Genomic DNA, 13755 nt, shown 5'->3' with positions numbered 1-13755 from the left:
AAGAAAGCTTCTTTCTTGTGCTGAAAACTATTGTGTCGTACAGGCACGCGTATTTCGCCACTATGACTCATATTGCAGAAACCGCTATAATTGCTTGGAGGGAATCATGCTAAAACATGCTAAGGTGTTCTTTCAATGGTACTAAGGAAAATAAAAACGGATGAATCTTGCCACGTCGTGCTTGTTTTGGGAAGTCTCATTAACTAAGAGGTTCTTAAAAAAGAATTTTAGGAATGAAGCATAAATTGTCATGCAAACATTATTTCCTAAAAGCCTAGACTTTACTAAAAGGCCCCTACATTTTTTCCTTATATTTACAGCATAGAAAATTCTACCTGTTTGAAAGGTCATTACATCACTAAGATTAGACAAAATCTTAGGCACCAAGCCCATCAGTGTCAATTTCAGTCTTATTTTATCTGAGTTTTCTCTATAAGAGCAGAATGTTGCTGGTTTGGCTACTGCTGACACATCTATTGCTGTTGGTGACTAGTGTCAACAAAATTATGAAATACTATATTAACTGGTAAGGGGAAATAGAAAGCATGAAACATTTATAACACATAACCAGTGGCTTTGAATATGCAGATGATAGATGTAACAAAGTAAATCTGTAGGCAATTTAGACCAATTATCTTTGTGAAGCCAATGTTATGATACATTTTTTACAGTGCTGGGCTGCTCATTGCTTTATGATGCACGGTACACTTAGTAAATCAAAAATGTGAAAATAACTGTGCACAAATTCCCATTCATTTTCTGCCGCAAACACTTAAAGTCATATTAACTAACCAGTCTTTAGAACAAAGGTAAACCAATAGCTCACAACTGATGCATTTTCCATATACTGAGTTTTGCTCAAAACTGGGAAAGTTACTTCTGCTGTTTACCAAATGGCTAAGGAGGGTCGCATTCTTAAGACAAGTCTGAGATATTGACGCGTTCCATTACCTCTTGAACTCATCGTGGTAGAATTCAGATTTACAGGTCAGCATCTCGCTGGTCTGGGGGTCGTCTGTCTCTCGGCTCCTCACCCCACCGAACACATACAGCTCCTGTCCAACACCACAGGCCACTGCTCCAAACCTGGTGAGAGAAAGAACACCCCTGAGGCCAGCTGTTCTAACAAACGGTAACTAAATCCTTTTGAAAGTCTTGGAGGGTCTAGTGTCCACAGTTATCCACTCAAGTGCTTGAAAACCCGGATGACCTCGTTTTCTCCTATTAGGACACAATACCACATATAAAGAGACCTCTATAATCTTCTGCATTGTGACCATCAAGGACTGAGGTACTGCATGCATTTTAAAACTGTGAGCATTCTTGATATCATCAGGAAATTTCACATAGTTCCTGAGAAACAACAATGATATAGGTAGACTCATACTTTCTTTAAAAATCTAGTTAAATTTCTTTTTGCCACTGGAGGGGGTGATGATCACAACTGTCTACTCAGAGGTAAACAAAATATCTGGACAAAACTGGCACAAGCAGAAAGGACACCCCTCAAGTGCAACACCGCTAATCAAGAAAGCCAGAGCACTATGTTTACAAAGTGGGAAACCAGCTCTTTATGACACAGAAGTTTGCTTTTAGTCATTTCAGTAGAATATTCATTTTTAATTAGATTTCAAAGGAGCACTGTTTAATAAATTTGAAATGGCTAATTTGTTTCAATTATACAGTTTCCCAAATTAGAATTGGCCATTCTTTTAAGACCTGGCTGTCGGGCAATGACTCTCAGTCTCACTTGAGAGAAAACAGAACACACCGACCAGCTCCTGCGACACGCCCACTGGAAGAGCTATTCATCAATGGACATGCTGTAGACTTCTTATAGCCCCAGGAGGGGAGGCTAATTGCTCACTGACGTCACCATAGGCCCGCAGGCACCTGGCCAGTCACAGGAGTCTTTTTGCTGGAATGCCAAGAGAGCCCTGGCCCATTAATCCCAGTCCTACCCCAATTCTGCCAATTGTTCACACAGCATTTGCAGAGGCCTAAAATATCAAGAATTTCTACTGCATAACATGTTGTGTCTCAGAGAGTAGCGCAAACAGCTTGATCTCTACGTGGCATGTATCCCACAGGGTACTGAAATATTCACATGTCGTATCCATCTGATCCCCTGCGGAGTTATAACATTCAAATGAGGTTGTTATCTATGGTAATGGCTCGTGAGATAGATCTGCAAATTCCACCGGTTGCACTGGTTCTCAGCAAAATGGACAACTGGGATTATCAAAGGAAGATGAAAGCCTCATGCTCCTTAGGACAGCCACTCATGGTCCAGCCACTGAAAGCCCATTCATCCAACGAGGAGTTATTATCAAAACCTTTTGCAGCCTTTTTCATTAGCACAATTAGCAGGCCTCACAGTAAGCCCAGACCATATGGTGAGAACACTGCTGTGGGTTGCTACTTGGAAAACTGTAGTTTTTGGCACACTGCCTGGCAGAGGTAACATGAGTTCTCTTTACAAAGAAAGACAGATATTTAAACAAACAAATGCACACCCGTTGTTAACTGTTTTCAAAGGCAAGCATATCTTTTTAATGTGCTCCATTTAGCACAGACTGGACTGAGGGAGATACTGGATAGAGAAATGTCTTACCCCCCCCACCTTGAGTCAATTACAAAAATCCTCTTTTTATCAATGAAACAGGAGTGTGTGACACAAAGTTAAGTGGCTCCTTGTGTGTTAGTAAAACTTTTGCTTTTATATTTGCTTAACAAAAGATTTTGCATTCACTACAAGCAATGTGTATGTGGCAGAAACACAATTCTAAAACAAACTAGGGAAAAAGAAATCTCCTGAACCACCACGTGAGACTTTAAAAAGCACATCAGAACAGTTCCTATATGTCTCTGCCTGTCCAGACAAGGGTCTGCATTAAATATCTAGGGAGATTAAAACTTCTTCTTTAAGTGAATTCAGTTACCAATCATTCTGGTAAATTGATTTTTGGCTTTAAAGGAGTGTCACACACAGACATGTCAAGGGAAATGAACCTCTTTAGTCCTGAACAGGACTGAAATCCTGAAAGGCTGCTGACAAAGTCAACCCAGAGGATTACATCAAGACAAGCTGTGAAACAAGGGCACAAGAACACACACAGAAAGAGAGAGGATGGTTGTTTATGACTGCAAACAGGAAGCAATTCTGGAACAAGCCACGCATCCATGTTGTTGAAGCACATTTCCTGGAAACCAACAAAAACCAGCTGAGTGAGATCCGCATAACAGTAAGCTACAGACAAATCAGAATTGAGGGCTGAAAAGTCTCCACTGGCTTGAAGCCCATGTTTTATGTAATTTAGAACCAGTAAATACTGTTATGTAAAAAATATATTATAATGCTCCTCCTGTCTTGTAGATCCCATGGACTACAAAAGCTGATGTTGTTTTGTGCAGTCTGATGAATTGGATGTACGCAGCTCTGAGCTGGCCAGTCTAAGGAAAATAACCTGCTGTTTAACAAGGAAAATGTGCAAAGTAAATAAGAGCAATGTCAGAGCGGATGTTTATTTTAAAGTAATAACAAATATCTCTGTGGACAAATATGGAAGAGATCTGGAACTGTGATGCAACGTTTTACTCAGTACCTTCTTTCCTTGAGAGGGCAGATTGCTGTCCATTGCTGTGTCTTCGGGTCATAACACTCCACTGACTCAAAGAGTTTCCCATAAGAGCCTCCACCCATTGCATAGATCTTCTTGTTCATAGTTGCATAGCATCCAATCTGTAGAAAGCATAGGGTCAGAGTGGGGAGTAATTTTCATCTGAGGAAATGGAAGAAGTGCTTTTATTATCAGAAATGCCTTTATTATGTGGCACTGCTAAATTTCATAATGTATTCCAATTCTAGTTCTGTAACTATTAAAATATGCTAAAGCAAGGTTGGTATAACAGTCTCTGTGAAAACAAACAAGGTTTCTCAGGCTACTTTGAAGGTACAATCTCACAGAAGAGAACTTCTTTGTAAGAATAAATAAATCTGGAAAACATAATAAAGCACTATACAATATACTGATATGTATATAAGATATGTCACACAGAAATCATACGGAGTTGACAGCAATATTTAGAAATTAAAACACAAACTATTAGGTATTAAATGTAAAGAAGTAAAAAACACATTAATCCCAAATTAACAAAAATTATGAAGAACAGTATGAGCCACTGTTTTCTAAGTTACTGAACACACCCCAGTACCAGAACTATATTTTCAAATTAATGAAAAAGCATGAGAGCTTTAACTTTCACGGCTAAAATGTGACCACCACTGAAAAAGGTTGCACCTTTTCAACCCCGGATCTACAGTATTGTCACTCACCTTCCTGACCATGGTCATGCTGGATTGAGTCTTCCAGGTCTTGACATGCATGTCATACACTTCCATGGAGAGCAACTCTTTCTCCCCATCCTCGCCACCGAGGACATGGATCAGGCCATCAATCTCTACTATTCCAAAGTTGTGCCTGGGCTGAATCAAGAATCACAAAAGGGCAAGGGTACAAGATGCAACCACACTAACAGCACACCTGTTTAAACCTGAAAAGCACACTGTGAAAAAAGGTGTTTAATAAAGAGGTTCTCTGCCATCAATACTTTAAAGTTTAAATGCATTCATCCATTTTCTAACCACTTTATCCTATACAGGGCTGCAGGGCAGCCAGAGCCTAACCTGGCAAGCAACAGACACCAGTCCATTGCAGGGTACACACAGACACACATTCACACCTGGGCATCGGGTTCAGTACTGATAGAAGGAGAGACACCACCCTCACCAACACCACCACATGCCTGCAAGAGCCCTGGAGGAACTGTGCGCCACTACTTAGGGAATCCTGGCTAGTGACAAGAACCAGGCTTAAACCCAGGATGCCTGGATCATAGGCATACCCTGATCACAACGTAAGCCCCCGTTGATTGAACTCGCTCATTTTCCTTTATAGAAAAATACATGGCTTATCCACCATATTTGCATTTACTTCATTAGAATATCTTCTTGTGCAACTTTTATTTTCCTAGAATTCCAACCAATCTGTATTAAAAATCACATAAAATAGTGATGAACGTTTAATCCACTAGGGAAACATATCTATAAAATAACATTATGAACTGCTTCTTGATACCGCTGGAATAATAATTCCTGTACTGCTCCTTAGTTACCGTGTAGTCCTCTAGGATGGGATATTCCTAAATTAGAGGATAGACGGTAGATATCACTTATCTTTTACTCCTGTGACTAATCTCTAACTCATATAACATCACTTAACTAGAAATGCAGTTGCAGGTTTAATCTCATCTCTGAGCATGCATCTTTTGAAGGACTCATTACAATGGTACTAGACAAGATCAAATAATTTCATTACTTGGAATCCAATTTTACTTGACAGTAATCAGAAGAACATCAATGCCTTAGATAATAAACTAATTAGAAAACAAAATACAGCACAAATCCTAAAGTAAATTGTCCCAAAACACAGTATTGTTCATGCACTTATTGACTTAAGAGAACTGGTAGGTAACAGACAAAATAATTGAATTCAGACATGGTCAAGTTAATGTAATAACCATCAGGAAGAATAATGAGAGTATCAATTTCATCATTTAAAAATCAAATCTCCCTTGATTTTAGCTCTCTTCTTGCTCCTTAAAGCTAGATCTTACTTTATAAAAAAGGTGACGGGAATAATGTCACAGAGAAAAGATACTTAAATTTCCTTTAATAACTATAGCACTAACCTCATTCATGGGGGGAATGGGGCTCCAGCTGTTGCTGTCAGGATCGTACCTTTCGCCTGAGCTCAGGGAAGCTTTGTTTTTATCCTGCCCTCCTACCACGAACAGGAATCCCTCTAAATGGACAGGGCACAGAAAAGTTGTTTCTACTGGACTGGACTGGACTGAACAGTCCTAGTAACCAGAAACAAGGTGCTAGCAGCAAACCGGACTGATGAATTCCCCATGTCTTTTTTCTTAATTTAGATTCATTTTTTCTTAATTTAGATGTATTTATTCCTCGTATTATATTCCACTATGAGAAACAGATCATCCCTGGTCAGGGACATGACAATCTAGAGCCCATCCTGAAAGCACAGGGAGCAAGACAGGACTACATCCTGGACAGGAGACCTGTCCACTGAAGGGCAGGCAGCACATACATGCAGTAACGAACACAAAGACAATTAAAGCCAGCGGTCTAAATCAAGGTCCTGGAGAGCTCCAGTCCAGTTTCTCATATAAATCACCTTAAATCAGAGCATCTGAAACAGTACTCCTGGAGTAGTGCCCCAGTTACTCTTGTGGGTCGCTCATCATGCTGTGCTGCAAGATTCACACGGCCTTACCAGAATGATAATGGCGCCTGGAGAAGCAGCACATTTCTCACTGACGTTACTATTAGCCTGTTGATATACAATTAAGTCACAGGAGCCGCAGTTTCACTGAAAGCTGTGAAGACCACAGCCTACATATTCCAAAGGACCCAGCAGGACTCGGCCATTTGTGTGCCACTGTTTGGGGTGCTGCACGCTCCAAAGCCACTGACATGATCCATGCCTGAACTGACAGTAACTAGGCCAAAGGAAAGCTAACGTTTTTAAAATGTATCTATCTATCTGGGATCAGCTTATCTGGAAAAAACTCACTTAAGTAAACGAAAAACTGTTTTAAGGGAATTTCAACGCCTAATCTGACTACAAAAAGCTTATTTTAGGGTTTTGTTAAAGCTGGCAAGATTCACATGGAGTTTTTTAAAAAAATAACTGTTTCACACTGCCACTGTGTGGTCAGTCCAAAAAGTGCAAGAGACACCCCTACATAACAATTTGTGGACAATGCTCCTTGAGCATTAATGTCTGTCACACAAACAGAGCATCAAACTGTATTTACCTGCAGTGAAAATACATGGTTCACTTATGTATTTTGGAATGACTTGACCTTAAACTCAACTCCTGCACTCTTTCTATTGGAGAAACTAAAAACTGTCTTCCTGTCCTTTCCACAAAGACATTAGTCACAGAGACGACACCACACATTTGCATTTTAATGAAAGAAATTGTTTAACCTACACTTCCCTGTTATGGTAAATAGATAAAAGCAATTAGAAAATAAAGAATCCAAGTACTACCAGCTGACCTGATTTATGCTGAAATGCCAAAGGCGGATCTCATGGAAGCTTTTGTCACCACGTACAGTACAATGCATTCAAAAGCTTATTGCATCAAAGACTAAAGAACATAAAATGGCTAGACAGTCTGTATGTAATAGAACAGAAACCAGACAAGGCCATACTACATACTGGGAAGCCTTTCCAGTATAGATCACAGCTATCTTGCTTAAAAATAGTGGGAACAAAATGAGAAGCATAACTTCTGATGTATATGAAACTATTAACATTTTCTACACTACACTGTTACTGCAATCACTGCTCTTACAGCCAGTTATGCTTTAGATTTTATTTTAAAGTAGCAATTTATGTTTGCAAGTTAATCCAAATCTGTACCAATAAATATATCCACTCTGCTGATATTTAAACATGTTGTTCAGCTACTTCCTGCCTAACACTGTTCAGTATTTTATATAGTACATCTACTCTCCATTTTGTTCTTCCACAGTTGCTTTTTATTAAGACTCACTGTGTCCCAAGTGACAGAGTGCAACTGAGCAGTCAGCTGGATGTTGATCTGCTAGGGTCCCGCCTTCTCTGAAACAACTCCTGTGATTGGCTGGACACCTGCAAGCTTCCAGTGATGTCACTGAAAGACACCCTGCCCCTCCAATTATTACTAACCCTCCTTCAGGCACTGAGAAACTTGCAGGCTGTCAAACGATACATTTTGACATATGGACAGGCTTGGGAAAGATGACTGCTCTTTCCACTCTTCTTGTAGAGTTTAGGGACTGTTGTCAAAACGCAAAATATTAAGCTGTTAGTGATGATAAAAAGGAATTGAGCAATCTATTTGCATACCTGCTGCTACCACCCCATGGCCGTATCGTGCAGTGCTCATTGGTTCAAGGTCGATCCAGAGCTGGCGGTTTGGGTCATAAAGTGGACACATGCAGCGCATGACTGCAGAGGGCTTACGAGTCCTGCAATAAAAGAGAAAAAGTTTCAAATGTGACCAGGAAGTTTATCCTATTTCAAATTCTATATGCTGCAAACAAATCTTAAAGCAGAGCCTTCAAAAACTGATTGCACATTAATATTCTACGATGTGCATAGCAGAGTCATGTAACATGCCTATGGGCAATATATATTATTTTAACTGCAGCAACTAATGAGTCAGACATTACAATTATATTTCTAGAATTATTTTGAGACATGTTCAAGCATGAGCATATAGACTCACAGTGCATCAAACTGACCTACTCTATTGCAGTATTTACAAGAAATAGGAAACTAAGTACTAAAAACAGTACTAAATACTTTTGTTTTCCTTCCTCCTTTGTGAAATGTGTTTAAGAAAAGGTTAAGATGGATTCCATGAGTAAGCAATGATAGCCATTTCCCTAGGTTTCATCATTACCTCATTCTTTTGCAAGAGCTGTCCCATTACCTCATTCTTTTGCAAAAGCTGTCCCATTACCTCATTCTTTTGCAAAAGCTGTTTTCATTAATTCATTCTTTTGCAAGAGCAATTAATTAACAAAGCAGTAGGCATCCTTTTTACTAGCAGAGAGGGACAATTCATGGAGGGACTGGTCAGAGCTTCATGTCTGAGTACTGTTGAAGGAAACACCATCCCATAGAGCATCTGAGATTCTCTCACCCTGTCAAATATGACAAGGTTTTTAAAATGTGGAATTAATCCAAAATTTGTATAAGTGAAATAAATGTCCTGCAAGCTGAAATTGAGCTAAGTTTATAATGATTTTAATTTGTAGGTATTTTTCAGGATCCCATATCGAGCTGCTAACCCCAGGAATACTTTGCTTCACCCAGATGCCTTCCTGGATCAATCAGTGTCTCAGAATGGTTCACTGTGAGATACAGAGACAAATCAGTTCTCACTGATTTCTTTATTCTCACTAATAGGACAACTAAGTGCACACTGCTGCCTGCTGTGAGTCTCACGCCAAACTCGGTCACTTAGCATGCAGGAACAAGTATCTAAAGCCTATTTCCATATTTAAGACAAATATAAATTACAACTGTATACAGCAGCTTTAATAACATAAGAACTTTGTATGTCTCATTCATTTTCCTAAATTGCTTTAATGTAAATTATAGGAAAATTGGCTGCTGTGGAAGAAATAAAAATACATTCAATGACCATTATAAAATGACAAAGTGACCTTTAAATGCTATCTGATCTATTGGAACTAGATCAAATGTTTTTTGTTTTTTATACACAATATGAGAGTACTTAATATTATTCCTTACACAGCACATTACTGGTAAGTTTTATTTTGCTATGTTTTTTCTTCACGCCATCTTGGGCTGTGTAGTGATTTTAAAGCAATTGTGACATTGTTACAGTATGCAGTCCCATTCAAATAAAGCATTACGATTATTTTGATAAACACTAAAAAACTTTTGAGAAGTTTGTACATTAATGGAACATTTCTTTTACAGCTCAGGAAAAGGCAATTCCATTGCACAACCACAGCGCTCGTCTTTTCTTTGATATACTGAATCCTCATCATTTTTATGACTCACCCCTCTGCTTTGGATAGGCAAATATCTTTATGACTCAGCTCGACGGCAACCACACCTCTACCCCCACAGGGAGAGGTGCAGCCTGCCCACCCATCGAGCTACTCCTCTTTCTGATATGTTAAAAGCTCTGCAGCAACACTCAGCACAATCACCTCTGACCAGAGGGGAGGTGTGTACCACACTGAGGTCACTGCAAGTCTACAGGCACATGGGAAGTTGCAGGCAATGCTGTTTCACAGAACATAAAGACAGCCCTGGTTTACTAATCCCTATCCTACACCCTATAGGTGACGCAGTTGTGTACAGCCCCTTGAGGAATCTCCATCAGAGTTGTTTTGTGACCCCATCCAAAGTCTGAGGCGTCTGCGTCATAGACCTCAATTTGAGGTTCGGCCCTTTACAAGTTCAGCCCACCGGGAGGCATGTGCATGGATTTTTTCCCATCCCAAAGAGTAACTTTTTGCGGGAGCCCATCAGCCACAAGTACCAGTACTTTGTCAGGCTGTGGTTCTCCAACATGACGAGGCACCTGGTCCAGTGAACAAACACTGGGCCCAGAGCAGAAAGGTGACCGGAGACCTACACCCATGCCGTCAAGTGGGGAGCTAGGGAGCTGGAGGAGAGGACCCTTGCGGACCTTAGAGGGAGGATGAAGCGCAACGTCTCCAAATGGGGCTTCTCCACAGCGAGGGAGCGCTGGGAGGGTCTCTGGGCCCTGTACAGGGACTAAAATGGAAATCCCTGTTCCCTGGGCTCCTACTCTGCAGTCTCAGAGCCGGGACAGGGAAATGACATGGACAAAAGCATGTGGTGGGGCTTGGAGGGACTGATAATGGACAATTACCTATTTTAGAAAATTTTGTTTATTTGATGTTAGTTTAACCATTTGTTAGAATGTGTATCTACTGTGAAATGCATTCTGAGAAATAAAGTTTATTTTGATAAAAAAGAGTAACTTATTATAAATTATAAAATGCCTTTAACTGTTTCTGTGCTCAGCAATTCAGAAGAACTTAATAGTCCCCCCCCTCCCCCGACTTACGCCCGGTCCTCTCCGCCCAGCGTAATGATGCACTCGGAGTATCCGCGGGGCTTGAAGGTGGCCAGGAGTGCCTCTCCATGATGTGGGCTCAGGGGAATATTGTTACACTCCCGGATGATATCCCTCACCAGTGGATCGCTCAGCATCTGCTCCCGGACATAGTTGGGGTCCAAGCCATTCACCCAGACCTCAGACATGACATCCTTCATGTACACCTGTACAACAGCGAGATGGCAGGACAGAAATCAGAGGATTATTCGATCCACAGGAAAACAGGCCAGACTCCCTTTCTGTTGCAGACTGCAGTTCCATTTCAGTTTTTTCCATCTGCAAGATCTCATCCAGACTTGAAGCTTCAAGCCTGGCATCTTTTGGCAATTCAATTTGTAAGCTCTAATGAACAGAGACAAATCTGAAGGTAGGAGAGAGGTGGCTCAAACTAGCAACATCACTCTGTGCCTGTACGGCGGTCAATATCTACAGAAGCACAAAAACCTACTGAGAACTCACATCTCTCCTTCTATATCTATATAGACCAACTAACAGGGGATGGAAGAGAAAAAAAACAAGAAGAAGATTAAAAAATGAGTGGTACTTTAATGTTGACTGTTTTTTTTTACCTACAAAAACCTTAATCGCTGATTTCATGACTCCCAACCTTACCTTCCTGGCTTCCAGGTCATGGGCTATCCATTTGACCACAGCTTCAAAGATGTACTTCTCATTGCCCACATTCAGCTTCTCTAGGGAGATGATCTCTTTCAGCCGCTCGGGAGACAGCTCGCGGAACTCCTCAGTGCTGCTGACATCGCGGAAGTGGGTCTCCAGGAACTCGGTGGCCACGTAATGCACGTGGTGCAGGCAGTAGTGCAGGGCGAACTGGCGGATCCCGATGCAGTTCTCCGCCGCGATGCAGCCCTCCAGGAACTCGCAGCACAGGGCCTTGAGGTCGGTGAGCAGCAGCAGGTCCGCGGCCTGCACCATGTCCTGTATGGTTTCCTCGCCCAGCCGGATCTGCATGGGAGGGATGCGATGAGCTCCGGAGGAAAACACCGGAAAAGGGGGATGGGCACAAAACTGAGGGGACTCAAAGGGGGCACTGCTGCCCTGGACAGAGTTCGAAGAAAAACTGGTTTAAAAGGCAAGTCATGTCCACGACAGGTTTGGGTTTAAAGCGCATCAAGGTTCCAAGGACACAAAGAAAAACTAAACAGGTAGTGCCTTATGGACTGAGAACAGGAAGCACTTCTCTACACAAAGAGTAATGTGTGTCTGGAATACATTACCCAGGATGTTTGCTGAAATTCTCTGAAACCTTTCAAATAACTTAATGAGATCCCCAGTTCTGAATGACACATTCCACTGAATGACAGCTCACTCTACCAGTTATTACATTAAAATGTAATGGCTACAGATGCTCAGATGTTGCTGACTTAATGTAAAAACACCTCTTAAGAAACATTTAAGATCTATCCTTGTGGCTATCCAGCCACATAAGCACTTCACAGGATGTACAAAGGATGCAAAAGTATTATAAAACTAAAAAAAACGAACCTGCTAAACACTTAACTTCAAGATATTGAGAATTTGCCAGCGATGCTCAGTGGTTATTAAATGACATAGAAGACTGCACCTTGATGCTCGTTAAATTTTCTTTCAAATACATTAGAGACTTTTAACAAAGCTTTGTGGGGATAACAAAGCACATTTAATGCACTTACAATAAATGTGTACTGTAATGTTTCTAAAGCCTGCACTGTATTCAGTATTAATAAGTAACACAAAAGACAAGCCACATCAGAAGGACTAATGAGGAATATTGTTTTTGAAATATTTATGCACAAACTCCGAATTGTACAAGTAAATGACTACGGAGCTTTCCAAATTATTATCAAGCAATTCAGACCTCAGGGCCCAATACAAATAACCTCACCTCTCCAGTGAAGATGTAGTCCAGAATCTCATTCATCACGGAGACCAAAATCCCATGGAGTTCAATCTTACAAATGGAACCATCTTCTTTCGGTGGGTTGTAGTTTAGTCTTGTCCTGTAAGGCCACAAATAGAAAATGTGCATTGTACAAGACTGAAATCACTAACTCAAATTTAAAACAAATTCAACAGATGGAACTAGTATAATCTAAAAAACCCTCTGCTTATTTGGAAGCAAACTCTCATAGAGACATACGTACTGCAGTTCCTGGACGGCTGCATTGCATTTTTATAAACTTTATGCTGACATGAACATCTGGAAACACTTTATTTTATTAGCCCACTAAAAATATCAAGTTGTTTTGTGGTAATGACAAACTTAACGCCTGAGTAAAAAGAGACTGGTAAACAAATACGTGCTCCTGCACACACGGCCACTTCTATACAAAAATGTCTTCTTAAAAAAAATCACATTTTTTTTCTCCCACCCTCTCTCGTGGCTTATGAAGAAATACAAAGCATGGGCTTTAGATATTACCACACATTTAACAATGCACCACGTTTAAATTGAAATTGCAATTAAAATTTATATCTGTTGAAATAATGTAACTGACTGTCTTGATAATTTTAACAATTATATTAATACGTTTTGCACATCTCCTTCCTGTTACACAAATTACATTTACTGTACATGCACTGCAGCTGTGAGGTATAAAATCAAATGTCCTCAGAATATACTTTCTGCAGCTGTATGACAACTAGTGTCTTGATATAAAGAACTGCAGAGCATCATTCAGCTGAGTAGGCAAGCACATCAAAACATTGATTTAAGCTCAATGAATCTTAATGAAGCTAATTGTCTGTTCCATCGCCTACTCGTGGCCCTGAAAAACAGTCTAAATGTAGTCTGGGAGTGATTAAAAAGAAATTATGTTACAAGGCATTTCAAATCTATAAATTTGAAACTTCAGCACCTTTTTGATTAAACAAGAATCATGATTTGCCATATTTTTTTTATTAATGTTTTATTAGCATACTACTACTACTATTATTATTATTTTGAGTAATACCTGGATGAGCTCTTTGGGTCAATTAACTACTAACTTTC

General features: G+C 40.3%; 1 protein-coding gene across 1 annotated transcript in view; it reads right to left on the bottom strand.

The window, feature by feature from the left end:
- gan (gigaxonin) overlaps positions 1–13755 on the bottom strand; it is a 34873-nt gene that overhangs the window by 18508 nt on the left and 2610 nt on the right. Inside the window, exons 2-9 of the mRNA XM_088613511.1 lie at positions 12649–12763; positions 11379–11729; positions 10716–10930; positions 7982–8103; positions 5752–5864; positions 4337–4486; positions 3606–3742; positions 952–1086 (exon numbers count right to left, since the gene is read on the bottom strand). Coding sequence (XP_088469637.1) covers positions 952–1086; positions 3606–3742; positions 4337–4486; positions 5752–5864; positions 7982–8103; positions 10716–10930; positions 11379–11729; positions 12649–12763 — 1338 coding nt within the window. The remainder of the gene's footprint in view (positions 1–951; positions 1087–3605; positions 3743–4336; positions 4487–5751; positions 5865–7981; positions 8104–10715; positions 10931–11378; positions 11730–12648; positions 12764–13755) is intronic.

The sequence above is a fragment of the Lepisosteus platostomus genome, chromosome 20 (genome assembly GCF_059453375.1).
Source record: "Lepisosteus platostomus isolate fLepPlt1 chromosome 20, fLepPlt1.hap1, whole genome shotgun sequence".
Taxonomy (NCBI): domain Eukaryota; kingdom Metazoa; phylum Chordata; class Actinopteri; order Semionotiformes; family Lepisosteidae; genus Lepisosteus; species Lepisosteus platostomus.
Note: the sequence above shows the minus strand (reverse complement) of the source record. Positions and strands in the feature narration are given on the sequence as shown.